The sequence below is a fragment of the Salarias fasciatus genome, chromosome 20 (genome assembly GCF_902148845.1).
Source record: "Salarias fasciatus chromosome 20, fSalaFa1.1, whole genome shotgun sequence".
Classification (NCBI taxonomy): domain Eukaryota; kingdom Metazoa; phylum Chordata; class Actinopteri; order Blenniiformes; family Blenniidae; genus Salarias; species Salarias fasciatus.
In genome coordinates this window covers 4,094,133-4,112,752 of record NC_043764.1, presented here as the reverse complement: position 1 = coordinate 4,112,752, position 18,620 = coordinate 4,094,133, and the positions used below count along the sequence as shown (strand labels likewise).

Sequence of the window (18,620 nt, the reverse complement as noted above, 5' to 3'; positions counted from 1 at the left end):
CTGCACCTTCTTGTACACAGCATCTATGCTTGCTGCCCAGCTCAGACTGTTGTCCAGCTGCAGCCCCAGATACTTGTAGGTGGAGACCACCTCCACCTCAGATGGGATGTGCTGTAGGGCAGGGGCCGCCCGGTGGAAATCCAGCACCAGCTCCTTTGTTTTAGAGGTGTTCAACTGGAGCTTGTTGCGCTGGGACCACTCCACAGAGTCCTTCACCAGGCCCCTGTACTCCCCCTCCTCACCCTCCCTAATACACGCCACAATAGCAGTGTCATCAGAGAACTTCTGCATGGGGCATGTATCTGAGTTATACTGGAAGTCAGAGGTGTAAAGAGTGAAGAGGAGAGGCGACAACACTGTGCCTTGAGGTGCTCCAATGCTGCAGGTCAGTGTTGAGGACCTGCAGGCCCCCCCAATTCGGACAAACTGTGGTCTGTTAGTCAGATAATCCAAAATCCAGGTCACGAGGTGGGGGTCCACAGCCATGATGTTCAGCTTCTCCTGGAGAAGGCTGGGATGGATGGTACTGAAAGCACTAGAGAAGTCGAAGAATAGCATCCTCACCATGAACCCCCCAACATCCAGGTATGTGAGGGCACGGTGTAGGAGGTAGAGGACGGCATCCTCCACTCCAACCTTCTCATGATAAGCGAATCGGAGGGGGTCCAGTCCTCCCAGCACTTGAGGGTGTATAATCCGCAGGACCAGTCGCTCCAGTGTCTTCATAATGTGCGACGTGGGTGCGACCGGCCTGTAGTCACTCAGCTCCCACGGATGATTTTTCTTGGGAACTGGAACGATGCAGGAAGTTTCAGGTTATAGACCTGCTGTAGAAGTTCCTCCAACTCAGCAGCACAGGTCCTCAAGAGGAGCAGGCAGGTGACCAGGCAGGAGAACATGAGGGCAGACAAACACGCGTGAACGCCTGATAAAGTGTTTGCCGGCGTTATGGAGGCATTGTGTACATTTAAAGAAGTAACGAGCTTTTCGGGAAAATGTAAGGAGTAGAAAGTACCAATATTCGGATTCAAAATGTAGGGAGTAAAAGTAAAAAGTTGTCAGAAAAATAAATACTTCTACAAGTAAAAAGTACCTGAAATTTTTACTGAAGTACAGTAAGTAAGTATTTGTACTTCGTTACTTGCCATCACTGCTCATCACATTATTTTGGCCAATAGCTTAATTTCAGTCAGTAATGTTATAGTTTTGGGCAACGGCATAATTCAGTGGCCTGTAGTGTATTACCTGTATTTACCAGTGACAATTTTGGGAAACGAATGTTGCTGATGATGTGTCTTTTTGGCCAATAATCTAATCATTTTGGTTAATAACATAATTTTGTGCAATAACAATTTTGGTCAAAAATGTAATATTTCTGTCAAATAACTTACAAAAACTACTAAAACAGTCAAAACGTGTGTATCATAACTGAATGATAAACCACCTAATATGTCAAGTTTTGCAGCACGAAAGCTGCATAAAAAAAAGCTTTTTTTGTTCAGACCTGCAGCCTTATCTCAGCATTGTTCCACCACTGGCAGCTGTTCTGTTATCGACTGTATAAATGTTGTGCAGAAAGTGAATCACACTGGTAAAACACATTCAAAGAACATTTTTACTGAAAATATTTGCAACGTTAAAGTGACATACACAGTGAGGCTTGAGAACACTGGCGGTATTTTAGCTGCTGCTACATTAAACGTCAGGAGATGTTGGCTTTGCTTTAGAGTCTGTTGAACTGAAACACGGCGACACAGATGCTGCGGCGGCAGCGATTTAACGTTTTAATTTAAAACAAATTAGACTCCGCCGCCATAAATAAAACTACAAACACGGCTGCGGCAGGCGGCTCTGCTCGCCGCTCTGAACCGGCTCATCGCTCCGGATGTCGTCATCCTCTCTGTCCGTCTGCCCCTCGATGGCGATGGACATGGCGGCCTGGCAGCCTTCATCGCTCCTCTCCTCCTCCTCCTCCTCCTCCTGCTGGAGGTTGCCAGTCGACCCCTCATCCTCCCCTGTAGTCCGCGGCCTCTTTGCCTTCCTGTTGAGCCTCTGCCTTCTCCCCTTGTGCTCTCCATCCTCCTCCTCTTCCTCCTCCTCTTCTTCTTCTTCTTCCTCCTCCTCCTCCTCCTCCTCCTCCTCCCCCTCGGTGCCTCCTCCTGTCCCATTGGCCACTGCGGGACACTTGTGGTCTCGGTAGTAGCTCTGCCGGGTGAAGCCCTTGTTGCAGGCGGAGCACCTGAAGCGGTAGTTGTCGGTGTGGGACTGCTGGTGCTCCATCATGTGCGCCCGGCGGCTGAACGCCTTCTGACAGAACAGACACTTGTAGGGTTTGATGCCTGCGGGAGAGAGCGGGGCGTGAGCCGCATCCACATCGAACCGACGCTCTAAACACTTCTATCTGATTGGATTCAGGAGACAATTGATCCGTCTTCAATTTTTATTTATTTATTAATTCTTTTTATGTCCAGAGTAGTTTGCAGTTTGGTAGTTTTACAGTTTAGTCACTCTTAATAGCAATTCGTCTGTTCATATGAATGTCTGTGTTCTCTTCACTGTTAATGTTTATAGCATATTGTTGTCTGCACGTTTGTGTGAGTTCACTGGAAAAAGAATCATGAGCGCCAACTAGTGGCATTACATGAGAACTACAAATCAACAACAAAACGCAAACACGATGTCGTGCAGACGGGTGCTCCTGAGTTAAAACTGTGAGGAATCCCAGACTTCCTGACACGGAGCCTTACATCCTGACAGCCAGGGTCCCCAGACCACAGGTTGGGAACCACTGATCAGGTGAAATGCATTTCCTTCACTCACCAGAATGAGAGAGGATGTGGGCCTTGAGCTTGTCGGGTCTGTTGAACTCTTTGGTGCAGCCGACATGCGTCCTGACGGAGAAAACACACCAGGAACTTCTGAGTGGAGGAGGAGGAGGAGGAGGAGGAGGAGGAGGAGGAGGAGGGGGAGGAGGAGGAGGGGGAGGAGGAGGAGGAGCAGAGATCTCCTACCTGAACGGACACTTGTACTTCTTGAAGGGTTCGTGGATGAGCATGTGTCGCTTCACCTTGTCCTTCCTGTTGAACGTCGCCTCACAGAGGGAACATTTGTACGGCTTCTCACCTGGAACAGTTGAAACAAGTCTTTGCCGTCATCGGCAGAAAGCATCCAAAGCGCAGTGGAGCGGATGGACGATTCAGAACACCGGGACTTTTTCTCCCTGCTTGAACTGTGATTTCTACCTCTTCTTTTTGGATCACGACCATCAGAAACCACCCCATGTGACTGCTCGGCCCTTTTCATTTGTCCCCAATTTGCAGAATATAAATTGTTATTCATTAATCTAACAGCCTTTTTCAAAATTCGATTATTTAGTCTATTAGTTTTAAACATTTTTTTTCTCCAAATCTCAGCACAATGTGACACACAGAACATGTAGGCTTTTTCTAGTTCTTGTAGGAAATTTGGGTCATTTTGGTTCCATACAGACGATACAGTTCAGTGTGCGATTAGCAGACGAAAGACTCCAGAGCGTGGTGGCTCAGTTAGAAGTCGTTACCTTTGGAAAAATGCCCCACCTGAGTGAATCCGCGTGTGCAGCTTGAGGTAGTGCTCCGTCTTGAAGGCCTTCTTGCAGATCTGACACTTGAACCTTCCTCCGACTCCGTGAGTGGGGAGGTGGCGCCTGAAGTATCGCTCGCATGGGAAGACCTGCCGAGTGAGGAGGAGACCAGTGAAGAGGCGGAGGATCCTGAGCTGGCACTAACGCAGTGTGTGTGTGTGTGTGTGTGTGTGTGTGTGTGTGTGTGTGTGTGTGCGTGTGTGTGTGTGTGTGTGTGTGTTCTCGTATTTCTATCCTTGTTGGGGCCAAATGTCCCCACAAGGATAGCAAAACGTGGAACGACGTGCCTTGTGGGACCTTTTTCCGGTCCTAAGTAGGAGAAACAGTGTTTTCTTGACCATGTTGTTGTTACTGAAAAAAGTAAAAGTGCAAAAACATTTCTTTAGGGTTAGGCTTTGTTGTGGTGTGGGTTAGGGTTAGGGTTAGGGTTAGGGTTAGGGGCTAGACATGAATGGGAGTCAATGGACGGTCCCCACGAGGATAGAAATACGAGACTGTGTGTGTGTGTGTGTGTGTGTGTGTGTGTGTGTGTGTGTGTGTGTGGTTACCTTTTGACAGTGGGGACAGGGGAAGCTGTGCGACGCCGTGAGCAGATGTTGCTCCAGAGCCTCCTGAGTGGAATATCTGCTCTGACACTTCACACATCTGGAAGACAAAAAGAAAAAAACCCAACAGGAATGAAGCTCAGCAGGGAGTCGATCGACAGACACGACCGAGCCACGCCAGGAAAACCCGATATTTCATTATTTTTATGTGTCTGGGTGCAGAAGATCAGAGGAAATCCTCCTTTTGTTTTTCTTTCAGAATTAATTTTTGACTTTGTTTTTATTAGTTTTAACTGTTTTCAAAAAGCTCCACAGATACAGTCGAGGTGAGAGTCGGTGACAATCTATCATTAAACAGTTGATGTTAAAATTTAATTACACACTGTTGCTGAGGATTTATTGCAGGAAAAATGATGAAAATGTCCAAATAATTACGCCATTTAATTTCTATTAATTCTTAAGGAGAGTGATATTCTTAATTTATTTTGATTTTTATGTCTGTAAAATCATCAAAATCTACAAAACCTTGGAATTTTTTCCCCTCGTTTTCCCAAAACTTCTGCCAGTTCTTCTTATGAACATTGTGGCTTCTCTAATCAGACTGTAAAAGTCCTGGAAGACACTTTCACGACCAATGTATGAATTCAAAGGAGACGCATTTGTTCCACATACTGCTGGACTCCAGAGCAGCACGTTTGAAAGTAAATGATTTCTCTAAACATCAGGATCATTATTGAAGCGCTGCGCTCTGCTCTAATTTTACTGACTGTCGTCAAAGCAGATCACTGAGGACAGAATGGGCAACCTGTGAGTTGCCTGAAGAGCTGGCGGTGCGGTGCGGTGCGGGGCGGGGCAGTGCGGTGCTGAGCGGGGCAGGGCGGTGCGGTCCCGGGGCGGAGCTGACCTGTACACGGTGGCCTCCTTGCGGCTGCTCTGCTGGGGGCAGAAGCAGTGGGAGTACTGGTGGACCCCCAGCTCGAACAGCGACGGGAACACCTTGCTGCAGAGGTGGCAGCGGTAGGTCAGCTGCTCCTGGTGCGTCCGGATGTGCTCCAGGAACTGGTCCAGCTTCTGGAAGGTCTGTGAGCAAGACTTCAGCACACACTTATAAACCTGCGCGGGGAAAAAAAAACAAGCAATGAAGTGGGAGGAAGAGCAACAGCTACAGGAGTTTATGGTGGAGATTTAGCACCAGAAGGTTTCATGAAGGTTGAACTAAAATGAGTTTAACCGCTCTGATTTAAAGAATCTAGATTTAATAATCTGTTGCGAAACACTCCAAACGTGTTTATCAATGTAAAATTAAAAGATTTGAACCCTTTAATGACAAGAAAGCCAGGATTTATTTAGAAATTGTGAAAATGTCTTTGCCCTTTTTTCCAAGATAACATTCAGTATCTGCCAGTTCTTAGATTTTACTGTCATGCTACAAATGTGTGACTGGAGGTTTCCTTAATGACTAATAAATATGTAAAAAATCTTTATTTCTCTAAGTTCCACTAGTTTTTGAATTTTCCTAATATCAGAAAGTATGCAGCAGTTTTAATTCTAAATTCTACGTCCTGTCAGGACAGAACGGTGAAAGCTTCACATTGAAAGTAGACCTGCTGCACTCGCCTGCTCTCCTTTGTGCTGCGTCAGGTGGGACTTGAGCTGGAAGTAGGTCTTGAACTTGCCGGCGCAGAACTGGCACTGGTAGGAGCTGTCGATCACCACCATGTGTTTGCTCTGAGCGGTCTGCGGCGGTCCGTCCTGCGCCTCGTCTCCCCGGCCGGCCTCCGGCTCGGCCGGCTGGGCGTCGGTCCCGCTCTCCTCCAGCTCGCCGGGCGCCTCTGAAAACAAACATCCCAGTTCCAGTTAAAGAGCTGTGGTCAGATTCTCTGAGGCTTTTTTATGAGTGAAGTGGAATTCATCATGTTGTTCTTAACGCCACCTGTCGGCACTGCCTCCTCTTCTCCTCGCTGCGGTCCCTCCTCCTCCCCATCGCCGTGATGCTGCTGAGCCCCGCCCCCTTCGTCCCCATTGGCTGACACGGGCACCACCTTCACTGTGATTGGCAGCCTGGACACGGTGCTGGCCACGCCCATCGGCCACACCTTCAACGTGAAGAGAGAGTACAAACCGAATCCGGAAATCTCAAATAAATCTTCAATAATTCTTTCTGTCAAACAGGCAGCTTTTACATCGAGGAGAAGTGACCTTGTGTGTCTGCATGTGTTTCTTCACGTTGGACTTCTGAGCGAAGGCTCGGCCGCAGACGATGCACTGAAAGGGCTTCTCTCCGGTGTGGCTGCAGGGCGAAGAGAACCGTGAGAATCGATTCTCTCTCTGCACAAACCAAACAGTCATGGTGCGGAGCAGAAACTCGCCTCCTGATGTGCTGCTGGAGGTCGAAGTTCTTGGAGAAGATCTTGTCACAGAAGTTGCACTTCAGCTTGGGCCCTTTTCCTTTCAGCTGCTCTGCTGACGAGAGCCACGCAAGAGTTTCTTTCAAGACTTTGAAATAAAAGAATCTTTTCACTTTTTATGACGTGAAATGTAAAAACATTCACTTCAGGGTTAGTTTGAATCACATGGATGTAGATGAATAGTTAAACTGTTGTGTGCTACATTTAGAAGATCTACGTTAATTAAAAAAAAGGGGAAAGTCTATTCGAAGTAGAAATAGATAAATGATTTTCATCAACACAGGCAAAATGCTCCCTTTAGTCGATTCAGCTTTAAAGGTTTAAAGCGAAAAAGAACACCAACAGTCTAAATGTGATCAGAAAGCAACGGAGAGGACAAAGTGAAGCTGTGAAAACACTCATTATGCACTTATACTTAAATCTAAAGAGTCACTTTCTCTTGAGAATATGTCATTTTAAAGCATTAATATAAACTCAATCCATCATTTGATTTCAATGTACTTTGCTGAAGTCATTAATCAAACCAACATGTAATACAACTTTCTACCACACGGGGGAGTATTGTGTTACTGTGACTGAAGCAGTGTCAAACATATGGCCCGTGGACCTAACCTGGTCCACCAGAGAGTTCAGTCTGACTCTCGGGATAACTTTACAAAATGTAAACTTTTATTGTTTATAATCTTTATTTTAGTTTATTCTATCAGTTAAAAAAAAAAAGACACAACATTCAGACCTGAGCTGATAGGGCCGTTTTTGTGTTTTGTCTCTGCCACCACTGCAACAGTAGTTAACGTCAAAAATATTTGCAATACGAGGTTATCTTGGGTCAAACTGTGCAGAATGTTTGATCAACAGTTCGATTAACACAGGTTGACCCTCTGCTCTGGTGAACGTCCAACAAGAAGGAGAAAACACAAATTCATAGAAGTGGAATCAACCCGGACGCTAGCGGGCTCAAAGTAACATGAGAGACGGAGTTTTGAAATCAAAAATGTGACTTTTCTCATCTGCTTGATAATCTAATTTTTGTTCGTTTCCTTTTAAATCTCACTGAACTGCTGATATTAAGTCCTTTAAACGGTGAAGCTGCATCACGTGCGTGAACGCTGCACGGTGAGCGTTGTTTTACCGGCGGCTCCGTCTGCGCTCTTCTTGCTGCTCCGCGGCCGTTTGGGGATGATGACCTTCTCGAAGTCTCCCAGCTCCGTCAGGGTGGCGGTGATGCTGCACGTCTTGGTCTTGGTGCCCTGCTTCCCGGGGCTGTAGACGGGCGGGGTGGTGAACGACTGGCTCTCCACACACTGACTGGGCACCTGAGAGACACACACATACACACACACACACTTAAGGACTGTACACACGTTTAAGAGTCAGACCTGAAGCTTCACTCACTTGCACAGGATGGAAAGGCTGCAGACCCAGAGTGTGGATCTCCGCCCCGCCTCCACCGCCTCCCCCGCCCCCCCCGCTGCCGCCCGCCATGTGGGGCAGCGTGCTGTAGACCTGCACCACAGAGCTGCTGTGGCTCGCCGGGACCTGGGAGGAGAGCGGCTGCTGGGCCGGCGGCGCCTGGCTGGAGGGCAGCGGGTGGGCTGCCGGCTGCGCCTGCTGCTGCTGCTGCTGCTGGTGGTGCTGGTGGTGGTGGTGGTGGTGAGGGTGGTGGGGGTGAGGGTGAGGGTGGTGCTGGAGGTAGGACACGCCAGCTGTGTGCATGCTCAGGTTACTCTGTGTTAAAAGAAGAGGTCAGTTTTTAGTCATCAGGTTCAGCCGTGTAATGCCAGTTTGCACCACATGGTGGTGTTGTGAGCAGGTCTTCCAATGGTTCACAAACATTTCAGCCCCTCAAAAAAGAAGCTTTTGTATAGAAAGAAAAGGCCGGTTTTCTAAGTCTGCTGCAGATTCCTGAAAGTTTTCAGTTTTTCAATTTTGTAAATCTACTTCTGACAAAGCTCTTGGTTTTGACCTCTCGTGCCCCCTGAGGAGGTCCCACACCACAACTTTGGAAACAGTAATCATCTCTACACTCTGTTGAGTCTGGAACACAACAACAAACTAAAGGAAGCGGCCGTCCTCTGTTACCTGCACAGGCGTCTGCATGGCAGCCATGGGCTGGTCGATGGAGGTGAAGGCCGAGATGGCCGACATGAGGACGTCGTCGCTGACCAGCACGTTGCCTTGGACCAGAGTGTGTGTGAGGGGGGAGGGAGGGACGGTGATGTAGGTGGACACCTGATGAGAAAGCACACATGAGCTTCACTTCCAAAAGAGATGAACTCCACCCTCGCTTGTGCTCTGCACTTTGAAAGGAGTGACTGATGTCCGGACCTGTCTGTTGGCAGCAGCCTGCGGCACCGAGCTGATGGAGGGGACGGGGGTGTAGGCGTTGGTGGAGGCCAAGGACACCGTGGAGAGGGAGGGGGCGCCCAGGGAGGCGGCTCCGGACTGGCACTGCTCTCTCTTGTGCGTCATGAAGGCTGACAGTGAGTTGAACTGCTTCTTACACTTTCCACACAAGAACACGTCTTCATCGTCTGCAGGGAAGAAGAGAGAAATCAAACTGAAAAACACCATCTGTCTCATTTCCATTTCAGATTTAAATCCTGACCTGTTGGAACAGCTCATAATCCTTCATTTTCAGCCGAACAAATTAACAGTAATAAGAAGAAAGCAAGGCAGCTTTTCTCAGATGTACCCATAGACTGGATGGTGGGCGTCCCAGAGACGTTCTGGCTGTTTGGGTCTGGAACTCCACCTTGGCCGTCCAGCAGAGACTGGACCGCCAACACCGTCTGGTTGTCCATGCCTGGAAACAAACAGGAAGTAATTGAGGACAAAATCTGTTCAGGAAAATGATCCATCCCCCCAATAACAAACTCATCCAGCTACAGAACGCCATTGATAATGATGCTGGTCCACTCCTCCTCAATGGCTACATCATGTTTCTGGATATTGGCAGGAGCTGGAAGATGCCATGGTATGTGCCAAGTGCAGACCCTGAGGATCTCTAACATGCTCAGTGGGAGGCATGTCTGGTTGAGTGTGCCGGCGATGCAAGAACTGGGATGTTTTCAGCTTCCGGGAGTCGTGTACAGATCCTTACAATGTGGGGCAAAGCATTATGCTGCAACATGAGGGGATGGTTGTGGATGAACGGCACAACACTGGCCCTCAGGTTCTCATCACGGTATCTCTGTACATTCGAAATGCCATCAATAAAATGCACCTGTGTTCGATGCTCATAACATATGCCTGTCCATACCATAATCCCACGCCAATATTCACAATGTTGCCATTAGCAAACCGCTCACCCACATGATGCCCTACACACTGTCTGCCACCTGACCTTTACAGTGAAAACTGGGATTTGTCCATGAAGACAACACCCTCCAAAGTCCTAGACGCCATTGAATGTGTGCATTTGCTCACACAAGACTGTTACGACCACAAACTTCAGTCAGTTTGAGACCCTGAAGATGAAGATGACGAGCATGAAGAAGGGCTTCCCTTAGAGGGTTTCTGACAGTTGGTGCAGAATTTCGTTGTTTGTGCAAACCAACTTAGGTGGCTGCTCTCAAACTGTCTTGGAGTTGAAGATGCTTGATGTGGAGGTCCTGGACTATGTGGTTACATAGACTATGTGGCTGGTCAGATGTACTGTCAAATTCTCTGAGATTTTTGGAGCTGTCTTATGGGAGGGAAATCAACATTCATTTCACAAGCAACAGTTGTGGTGGACCCTCCTGCCGTCAGGATGCACCCCTCAGAGCTTGCGACATCATTGGCATTGTGCTGTGTGATAAAACTGAACATTTTAGGGTGCCCTTTTATTGTGGCCAGCCTCGACACACCTGAGCAATAATCATGCTGTCAAATCGGCACCTTGATCTGCCACACCTGTGATCAGGATGGACTATCTCAGCAAAGTAGAAATGCTCACTAACATAGATTTATTGACATTTGTAAGCAATATGTCAGAAATAGGCCTTTTGAGTGCATAGAAAAAGTCTTAGATTTAGAGTTCAGGTCATAAAAAATGTGAATAAACACTAAAATGTTCTGTTTGTATTTATGCACAGTGTGTAATGACCGTGAACACCTTATCAATGCGTGGTCATACAGGGATCTCAGTATTGCACAATCAATCCAATCTGGCAGCAATAAACACAAACAGCACTCTAAATATCACATGGTTACCTCTGAATATGGCATGATTACCTGCCTACGGAATTTTAAACATCGTATAAAGCTCAACGTGTCAGTTTAAACATTACATGACGCTCAGTTTGTGAGGTTTAAACATTAAATGAAGCTCAGTGTGTGACGATTAGACATCACATGAAGCTCAGTATGTGAGGTTTAAATATCAGGTGAACCTCGGTGTGTGAGGTGTGCTCTATCGGTGTATTATTAAACCAGATTAATGTCATTCTTTCAGGTTTCACTGGTGATCAATCAGTTTGTTTACATCCTCCCTGTTCTTTCTGAGACCTATACACACATCCTAACAAGATACGGTTCTCTTTTTTTCTGTATGCTCCATACGACCTTTAGAATATCATTTTTTTACAACGGCTATTGCTGTTTAACTCTCCTCAGTTAAACAGAATCATGCAGAAAATACTCCTACCTTCAAGCACTTCAAATATTGCCTGCGCCATCTTGGTCGTACTGCAGCCGCTTCAGGGACGGCATTCGGGATCTGGAATTTTCATAGTTTACATTCAAAACAAGAAAATTTTGCGGCACGAGTTGCATTTGAATTGTTTTTGTAAACACCAAACTTGTATTTTTGATACAATTGTGTCAGTATGACAGCAATACTTGATATAATTGAGAGAATAAACCCCAGAAAGCACACACATTGCAAATGGGCGTATCGTACCAACGTTAATAGCTTTGAAAAATATATTAATATTGTAACAAAAATCTAATTTATCATTACTAATACAAAATTGCTGCAATAAAATCTGATGCAGAGTTTATAATGAGTAATACTGAACTTAAATTAACTGAATTAAATGCGTCGTTTAAGGCAAAATTCAGTTTTTCCTGTCTGAACTGAACGCAACTTCAAGCGTCGCCCCTTCAATGACGCAAAACGCATCACGATGACAGTGGCGGTCTGGACCAATCAGAAAGCTCTCCCTTCGCCCCGCGGAAGACGCAGCTTCTCGACCAATGCCCGGCCTCGGATTGAGGCACGTGTCAGTTTCGCGGCAAAAAAGATTTCGCGCGAAAACCGTCCGGGGCTTGTTTAGATGTGGATCAGCTGGGACAATAACAACAATATCGGCGGATAACTGGGTCGCGACGTGGCTGTTCTGGATGGACCGCGCCCGGGGGAGAGCAGTGAAGAAGTAGCGGCCGCTGGACTGAAGGATGTGCGGGGATTTCACCGCTTTCTGTGCTTTCGTTTCCAGTTTTTTCGGACTGCTTCCTGCGTGCCCCAACAAACCGAGGGGATTGAAAACAGCGGCTAATGCCTCCGCTAGCATGCTAATCTGCCCTATATCTCCACATCTGATTGAATCCGTGTGTTTATCGCTGAACTGACGCTCCTATTGAAAGATATTCTCTTGAGGAGACTCTAGAATCACGTCGATGCCGTTCGAGATGTGTGGATTTTATCCTGATAGCTTACTTTTGTAAGCTGCCATAAAGTTTTAACCACGTATGAAAAGAGATTTCTGCCCCACAGAAAGATGAGTATTCCAGGTTTCCAGTGGTGATCTGGTGGATTCGGGCTTCCTTGTCATTTTTTGGGGTCGTTCGCTAGCTGTTAGCAGCCCTGTAGAGGCTGTGTGCATTGTGCAGGCTGTGCATAGGCCTTGCCTGACTGGACTGACAGCACACACCAAAACAAAAGATTAGCTCGCTCCTGTGCTAGCCTGCTAACCTCCAGATTTTCTTTTTCCACCTCTGTATGGTTTACGGTTGTTCCCCCCGACAGACTCGGCCTCCATATTTAGACTTAGTGTGCACTTAGCACGATGAGTTTATTTGCTGGATTTCCTGTTTGACAGAACATCCTGTTGTTGGGTTATATTCTTACTTGCAGTTGTTTCTGCACAACCGGGCAGAATGGGAACATTTTAAGAAATGCTATTGAACTTCTGCTGGCATAGCTTCAGGATTTTCCATATTAGTGAGTGTTGCCTCCCTTTGTGACCCTCCCCGAAGTCCAGTGTCACACTGCCATGTCAGAGGCTCTGATCACAGGCCACACGTCAGAGGATCTGTTGGCAGACTTTGAGACTCTGCTGAACTCTGGGAGCATTGACTTGGGCGAGGACCACCAGATAGTGATCATCACCAGCCCCAGCAATGAGGGCCTCCACCCGGCAGCCGCCCCGAGCAGCACTGGGGAGATCCTGCTGTTCGCCACGCCACAGGGCCCCGTGGACGTGGGGGTCCAGGACAAGAGACGGCCGGTGCTTGGGAGACCTCCGGTGAGGAGAAAGTGAAAGTTTGAGCTTCCTCTGCTCTCCTCGTGCTAAAATAACTGTAATAACATGCCATTTAGCACGGGTTGAAAAACGCTTTTTTGTCTTCTTCAGGTAAAGAGAAAGTTGGACCTGGACAGTGATCATCAGTATGTTAGCACCACTCGACCGTCCACAGGCCAGGCGCCTCCCTCCACTCCTGCCCCTCCCAGAGGTACACACACACACACACACACACACACACACACACCTGTAAGTATGCGCTGCATCCAATTAATCCATCCATTCATTCTTGAATACGTACTCAAGAAGCCATTCTCCTTTATGAGTGCAAATGATTGATCAGACCATTGTTCGCTCTCCGTTGTTGAAATGTGATTAATATATCCTAAATATCAGGTAGAAGGTGGAATTGGTTCAACAGAGAAAGGAAAAAGCCAGTATACTCATAAGGGAGGATGAGGAGCTGTTAGCATGTTTAGAATGTTTTTTATGCATTTGATTTTGTTTGCAAAAACAGTATTAAAGGAGAAACATCAGCACAACATGATTTTCACTAAATGTCAACTGTGATGTTTCTGTAACTGCTGTATTACTCAATGCATTATAATGTGCAAATGTGTAAAAGTTGATCTATTGGATCTTACAGACACAAAGCTGAACAACATATTGTAATATAAACACTCCTAACATACACTTCACAAAAGGAAGAACAGCAACGCAAGTTGTCCTCTACACTCTACTATCCACACATCAATATGTGTAAACAGATTGTAAATTGTTTAAATTCTAACATATGCATGTCCCCGTTATTAAAATCTGAAATTTAAATGTGAATTAGAGGCGAGAAAAAAAAAAATCTGTCCCAAAGCATGATTCTAGAAGTTGTCAGTGCAGTGCTTCCTGATCTCCTGTCATTTTATGAAGACAAAATATTCCTCTGCGCTGGTGTATCTTTTCTACCACCAGTCCCTCGAATCACTGCGGAGAAGTCCCGTTACGACACGTCCCTCAACCTGACCACCAAGCGCTTCCTGGACCTGCTGTCCCAGTCGGCCGACGGCGTGGTGGACCTGAACTGGGCCTCGCAGGTGCTGGACGTCCAGAAGAGACGCATCTACGACATCACCAACGTCCTGGAGGGCATCCATCTCATCTCCAAGAAGTCCAAGAACCACATCCAGTGGCTGTGAGTGTTCAGAGTGGGAGCTCTGTAGAGCTGTGGGCGTGTTTCCGTCCTGACCACGACGTCCCCTCCCCCTCCGCAGTGGTAACCGGATCGATGCGGCGCAGGTGTCCCGATATAAGGAGCTGCAGAGGGAGGTGTGTGACCTCACCAAGGCCGAGGAGCAGCTGGACGAACTCATTTCGAAATGCAACCTGCAGCTCCAGCTGCTCACAGAGGACTCGCACAACAAGAAATATCCTTCCAAACACAACCGTTCCTCCACTGTCGGTTCAGGAAGAGACGTTTCAGTGCAGCTATATGAAAAGTTTCAGCGTCAGTCAAACATCTGAGCTGGTCACACTGTTAATGCACTGCTCTCTACAGTTAACGTAAAGATTACACCAGATTTGGAAAGCTCAGAATTTTCTCTGTGAACTGCCAGAAGGAAGATGAGGGTTTGACTTTTTTGAGATCAGTTCAAGTGAAGCAGCACAGTTGATTTCAGCCTGTTGTGGCCAATATAAAACCCAAACTGCTGAGTTTAGATCCTGAACCCTGTTCTTTACGCTGGGCTACGTGCGCTGCCAGGACCTGAGGCAGTCCTTCGATTCCCCGGACCAGCTGGTCATGGTGATCCGAGCTCCTCCGGAGACCCAGATGCAGGTTTCAGAACCCAGCGAGGTACAAGCCGTGTTTGGATTTTTGCGTTTGCCCTGAAGCTTTTGGGTTTTGGGTGACGGTGTCCGTCTGTCCTCGTCTCTCAGGGTTACCAGGTGTCGCTGAAGAGCACGCAGGGCCCGATCGACGTCTTCCTCTGCCCGGAGGACAGCTCTGGGGTCTGCAGCCCGGTGACCGGGGCCAGCCCCTCCAAACCCAGCGCAGACCCTTCTCTTGTCGTCCCGCCTCAATCGAGCGACCAGTCGCAAACCAGAACCTGCTCGACGGCCGTGGAGGTGGGTTTGTCTTCGCCGGCTTCCACGTCGTCCACGGTGACGGCAGCGTCGCAGCAGGAGCCTTCGTCGCTGGCGTTGAGTGGTGACACGGGTAAGAACGGAAGTCTCGGAAGCAGGAGGGATGTTGTCCTTTTGGGATAGCCCCATGAGGTCTTTCAGTTTTACTGGAACAGAAGTCCAAAGTTCTCATGGAAAACGATGGCAGACCCGCTCCGGGTGCAGCGCCAGCATCTGGAGGTCTGATTGTGGGAGGTGCGATGAGGAGTTTGTCAGAGGTCTTCAGGGTTTGTCGACCTGAGCAGGAGTCCAGGGGTTGATCTCTACTGAGATGCTTGAGAACCTCCAGAGAACAGCAGAGGTTAAAGAAATGTCTGGGTGCTTCTGTTCCTGATATTTCCACAGCTTGAGACGTTGCTCGTTGCTTGTAATCGGGTATTGATCTGAGTTAAAGTGACTTTTGTTTTGTCTCTGTGTTTCAGACTCGCTCCTGGGAGGAGGAGACCCCTTCTCCAGCATGGCGGACCTCCCGGACTTCGACCTGTCCCCACTGTCCTCCTCGGACTTCCTGAACGGCGAGGGTTTCCCCCTCCCGCTGGACGGCTTCATCAACCTGTCCCCCCCGCACAGCCACGACTACCACTTCGGCCTGGAGGACCACGAAGGCATCAGCGAACTGTTTGACTGCGACTTCGGGGACCTGTCGCAGGTCCTGGGCGAGGGCTAGACCAGGAATTCAGGACCGAGGGGTGGAAACGAAGCGCTTAATGGACTAATATTTGGGATGTGGGAAAATTTGTGCCCCCCCCTCCAAATCCCCCTATTCCTCTCCAACCGCAAAATCCCCGACATTTCCCCAGAGTTGTACAGCACATCTTTAGCACCTCTTCTTTTGGCCATAAAATATTTAGACCAAGACTTTAGCTTTGGCATAGCTATTTAAATTATTTATATGAATGTTATTTTGATATTTGCAGAGGGCTCTTTGTCGTGTTTTTTACATGTGGATTGTGCAGGTGTATTTGTGTGTGTGTGTGTGTGTAGTGTTTGGACTCATTGGGCTGATTTCCTTAACACTGACTCATGCTCTTAAAACTGATTCAGGATCAGTCAAACAGATTCGGAGTCCAGCTTTTCCCAAAAGCATCGAACAAGCCGAAAAACTGGATTCTGTGTCGTCCCGACAGCCTGCGGCGGCATTCCGGAGCCCCGACTCGACTTGCACAAATTCCGAAGACTCAGTAAATCATAATCACTGACCTGCAGTCAGCGGGTTCCAAGTAAATGTCAAAAAGAATGAAAACTGGAAGTTTGCTTAAAGAGGACTAGTTATGCTCAGCCTGAGGCTCCAGAGCGGGGCGAGATAATCTCCCTCCAGTCCAGGCTTTTCTCCACACCATGAATCTACGGACATGAAATTTGTAGAAATCTCATTCATCCAAACACGTCTTTATTTTTAACTGTCTACAAACAATTTATTCCTATCATAGTTTGGATTCAGAGTCACTGCACGTAATTCGACACCAGCCAGATAGCCTGTGTAATTTGACACCAGCATCCTTGTCAGTGCTTTGTAATCTTTCTGCAGATGTTGAAACTGTCTTTCGACTCATTGCTGCTTGTAATTTAGCACCAGCCTTGTTGGTGCTTGTAATTCGACACCGGCCTCAATAATGCTTGTAATTTGACACCAGCTTCGTAGATGCCCCCAATTGGCCTCCAGGGTCAGTTTTGCTTCTAATTTAGCACTTAATTGGTCAGTGCTTGTAATTTGGCCCCAGCCTTGCTGATGCTTGTAATTTTGCACCAGCTTCATCTGGTGCCGGTAATTTGCCTCCAGACTCAGTATTAATAATTGTACATCCTCCAATTGGTGGATGGCACTTGTAATTTGACATTGCCTCATTTATCACCGCTCTGATCCTTGTAATTTGCCCCCAGCATCATTTCATGCTCATCTTCGCAGTACCTGTAATTTGGCACCTGCTTCATTAGTCCATTTAAGGAAATGGACAATTTTTGATCACACAAACACTTTGTCATTGTTTGACTGAAACACCCAGGAGAGCCTAACTCGTCCCCTTTATGTGATTTTATTTTATTTTATTTTTGTTAAGAGCACTTTTCAAATTGTCCAGTAATTTTTCGTCTCGTGACCTGTGACCCCGGAGCCGCTCAGGAGTCCAGTTTGAAGGCGAAACACGTCTGATGTGTTCAGGAAAGCCTGGCGAGTCTCAGGTGTTCGGAGAACAGAGAGAAATGTTTCATGTAGGTTTGGAATCTAAATGTTTTCAGCAAATTTTACAGCAGTGGGAGTAGAAGAGGACCCTCAAACCCCCCCCCCCCCCCTTCAGTAAATGACTGCAGTAAATGCACTTCGAATAATTTCCCAAGCTTCATGTTTAATCTCCACTTCAGTGTAAATCAGGTAAAAGGTCTTCATCTTCATCCTCCTCCATCACATCCTTGTTTCTTTCGTCTGGATTTAGGCAGCAATAATCATTTTTCTTTCATGCATGTGTTAAAAATCTGTGTTTTAAGTTAAGCTAACATTATAATTGCATTCCTTGAGGTTTGTGTGTGTGTGTGTGAATTTCAAATTGATATTTATTATTTACAAAAAAATTCAGTAGAGAAAAAAGGTACAAAAAAAAAAATCAATTTTCTTGTCTGTAAGGGATGTTTATTTGTAAATCCATACAATTGAGAATTTTGTATGTTTTGTATGCTAGCTTGTAATGTTTTGCTTCGTTTAAAAAAATATTCTTTCCCCAACTTAAAGAAATATATTAGGATGCGCAACCTCTGTATTGGTTAATCATACATCAAAAGACCAGATAAATACAAACTAAGGGAATATTTCAGTCACTCTCTTGTTGCAGGCAACAGAGCTGATGGAAGGAGTCTCGATTCAGGCCTCGTGCGCGTAACCGTGCAGGTGTCCGTTCACGTGGCAGCGGTGCGTAAAGCCACTGCCGATGTGAATTTTTGAGAACGGCAATTTTCAAAAACACTCTAATGTCCAACTCCATGGAAAACGCAACTTTTAAAAAATGTGTTAATTGAGGAAAATGCAACATTTCAGAGGGAACCCGAGTCTTTCCTCAACAGGATTTCTTTTTTTTTTTTCTAAAGAGGTAACAAGGATTCTAATTCCAACATAAAACCCCTAACTAGCACTTGACTATTGATTTAATCAATGTATTAAAAAAAACACATTTGACAGAAAGTCGAGGATTTCCCCCCAAAACTTTTTAAAATCTTTGGAAACATCCCGTTTTAAACTCTGTGTGTGCGTGCGTGCATGTGTGTGTGCCAGGTTTGAGTTCTCTGCAGAACAGATGCAGTGCCTTGTCTTCTCTTCTCTTCAGGACTGGTGTGGATTCTCGTCTTGATTTGGTTTCCAGGGTTTTTTTTTTAAACTCTTCCAGAGTTCACCTCGCTGGAGTTTCTCAGATGAATTTGAAAATCAATAAAATTT

At 46.8% G+C, this 18,620-nt stretch overlaps 2 protein-coding genes across 3 annotated transcripts; one reads left to right on the top strand and one right to left on the bottom strand.

The window, feature by feature from the left end:
* Window positions 1-1,609: 1,609 nt before the first annotated feature.
* znf341 (zinc finger protein 341) lies at window positions 1,610-11,553 on the bottom strand. Of its 2 annotated transcripts, none has more exons than XM_030119675.1 (16): window positions 11,206-11,553; window positions 9,271-9,381; window positions 8,904-9,109; window positions 8,658-8,807; window positions 7,971-8,303; window positions 7,708-7,891; window positions 6,537-6,630; window positions 6,367-6,457; window positions 6,101-6,263; window positions 5,785-5,999; window positions 5,072-5,280; window positions 4,171-4,267; window positions 3,579-3,711; window positions 3,012-3,123; window positions 2,821-2,891; window positions 1,610-2,339 (listed from the first exon to the last, which is right to left on the bottom strand). In XM_030119675.1, exons 1-16 carry the CDS (start codon window positions 11,234-11,236, stop codon window positions 1,825-1,827), a joined length of 2,715 nt encoding a protein of 904 aa, XP_029975535.1. In that variant the 5' UTR covers window positions 11,237-11,553; the 3' UTR covers window positions 1,610-1,824. The 2 variants fall into 2 exon arrangements, with proteins under 2 accessions (XP_029975535.1, XP_029975536.1); XM_030119676.1 differs by having other exon boundaries at window positions 6,537-6,627.
* Window positions 11,554-11,832: 279 nt separating this feature from the next.
* Window positions 11,833-17,710, top strand: e2f1 (E2F transcription factor 1). Its single transcript, XM_030119667.1, has 7 exons — window positions 11,833-13,027; window positions 13,136-13,235; window positions 13,991-14,210; window positions 14,290-14,442; window positions 14,756-14,870; window positions 14,954-15,233; window positions 15,622-17,710. The coding sequence occupies exons 1-7, from the start codon at window positions 12,776-12,778 to the stop codon at window positions 15,864-15,866; spliced, it is 1,365 nt and encodes a 454-aa protein (XP_029975527.1). The 5' UTR covers window positions 11,833-12,775; the 3' UTR covers window positions 15,867-17,710.
* The last annotated feature ends 910 nt before the right edge of the window (window positions 17,711-18,620 follow it).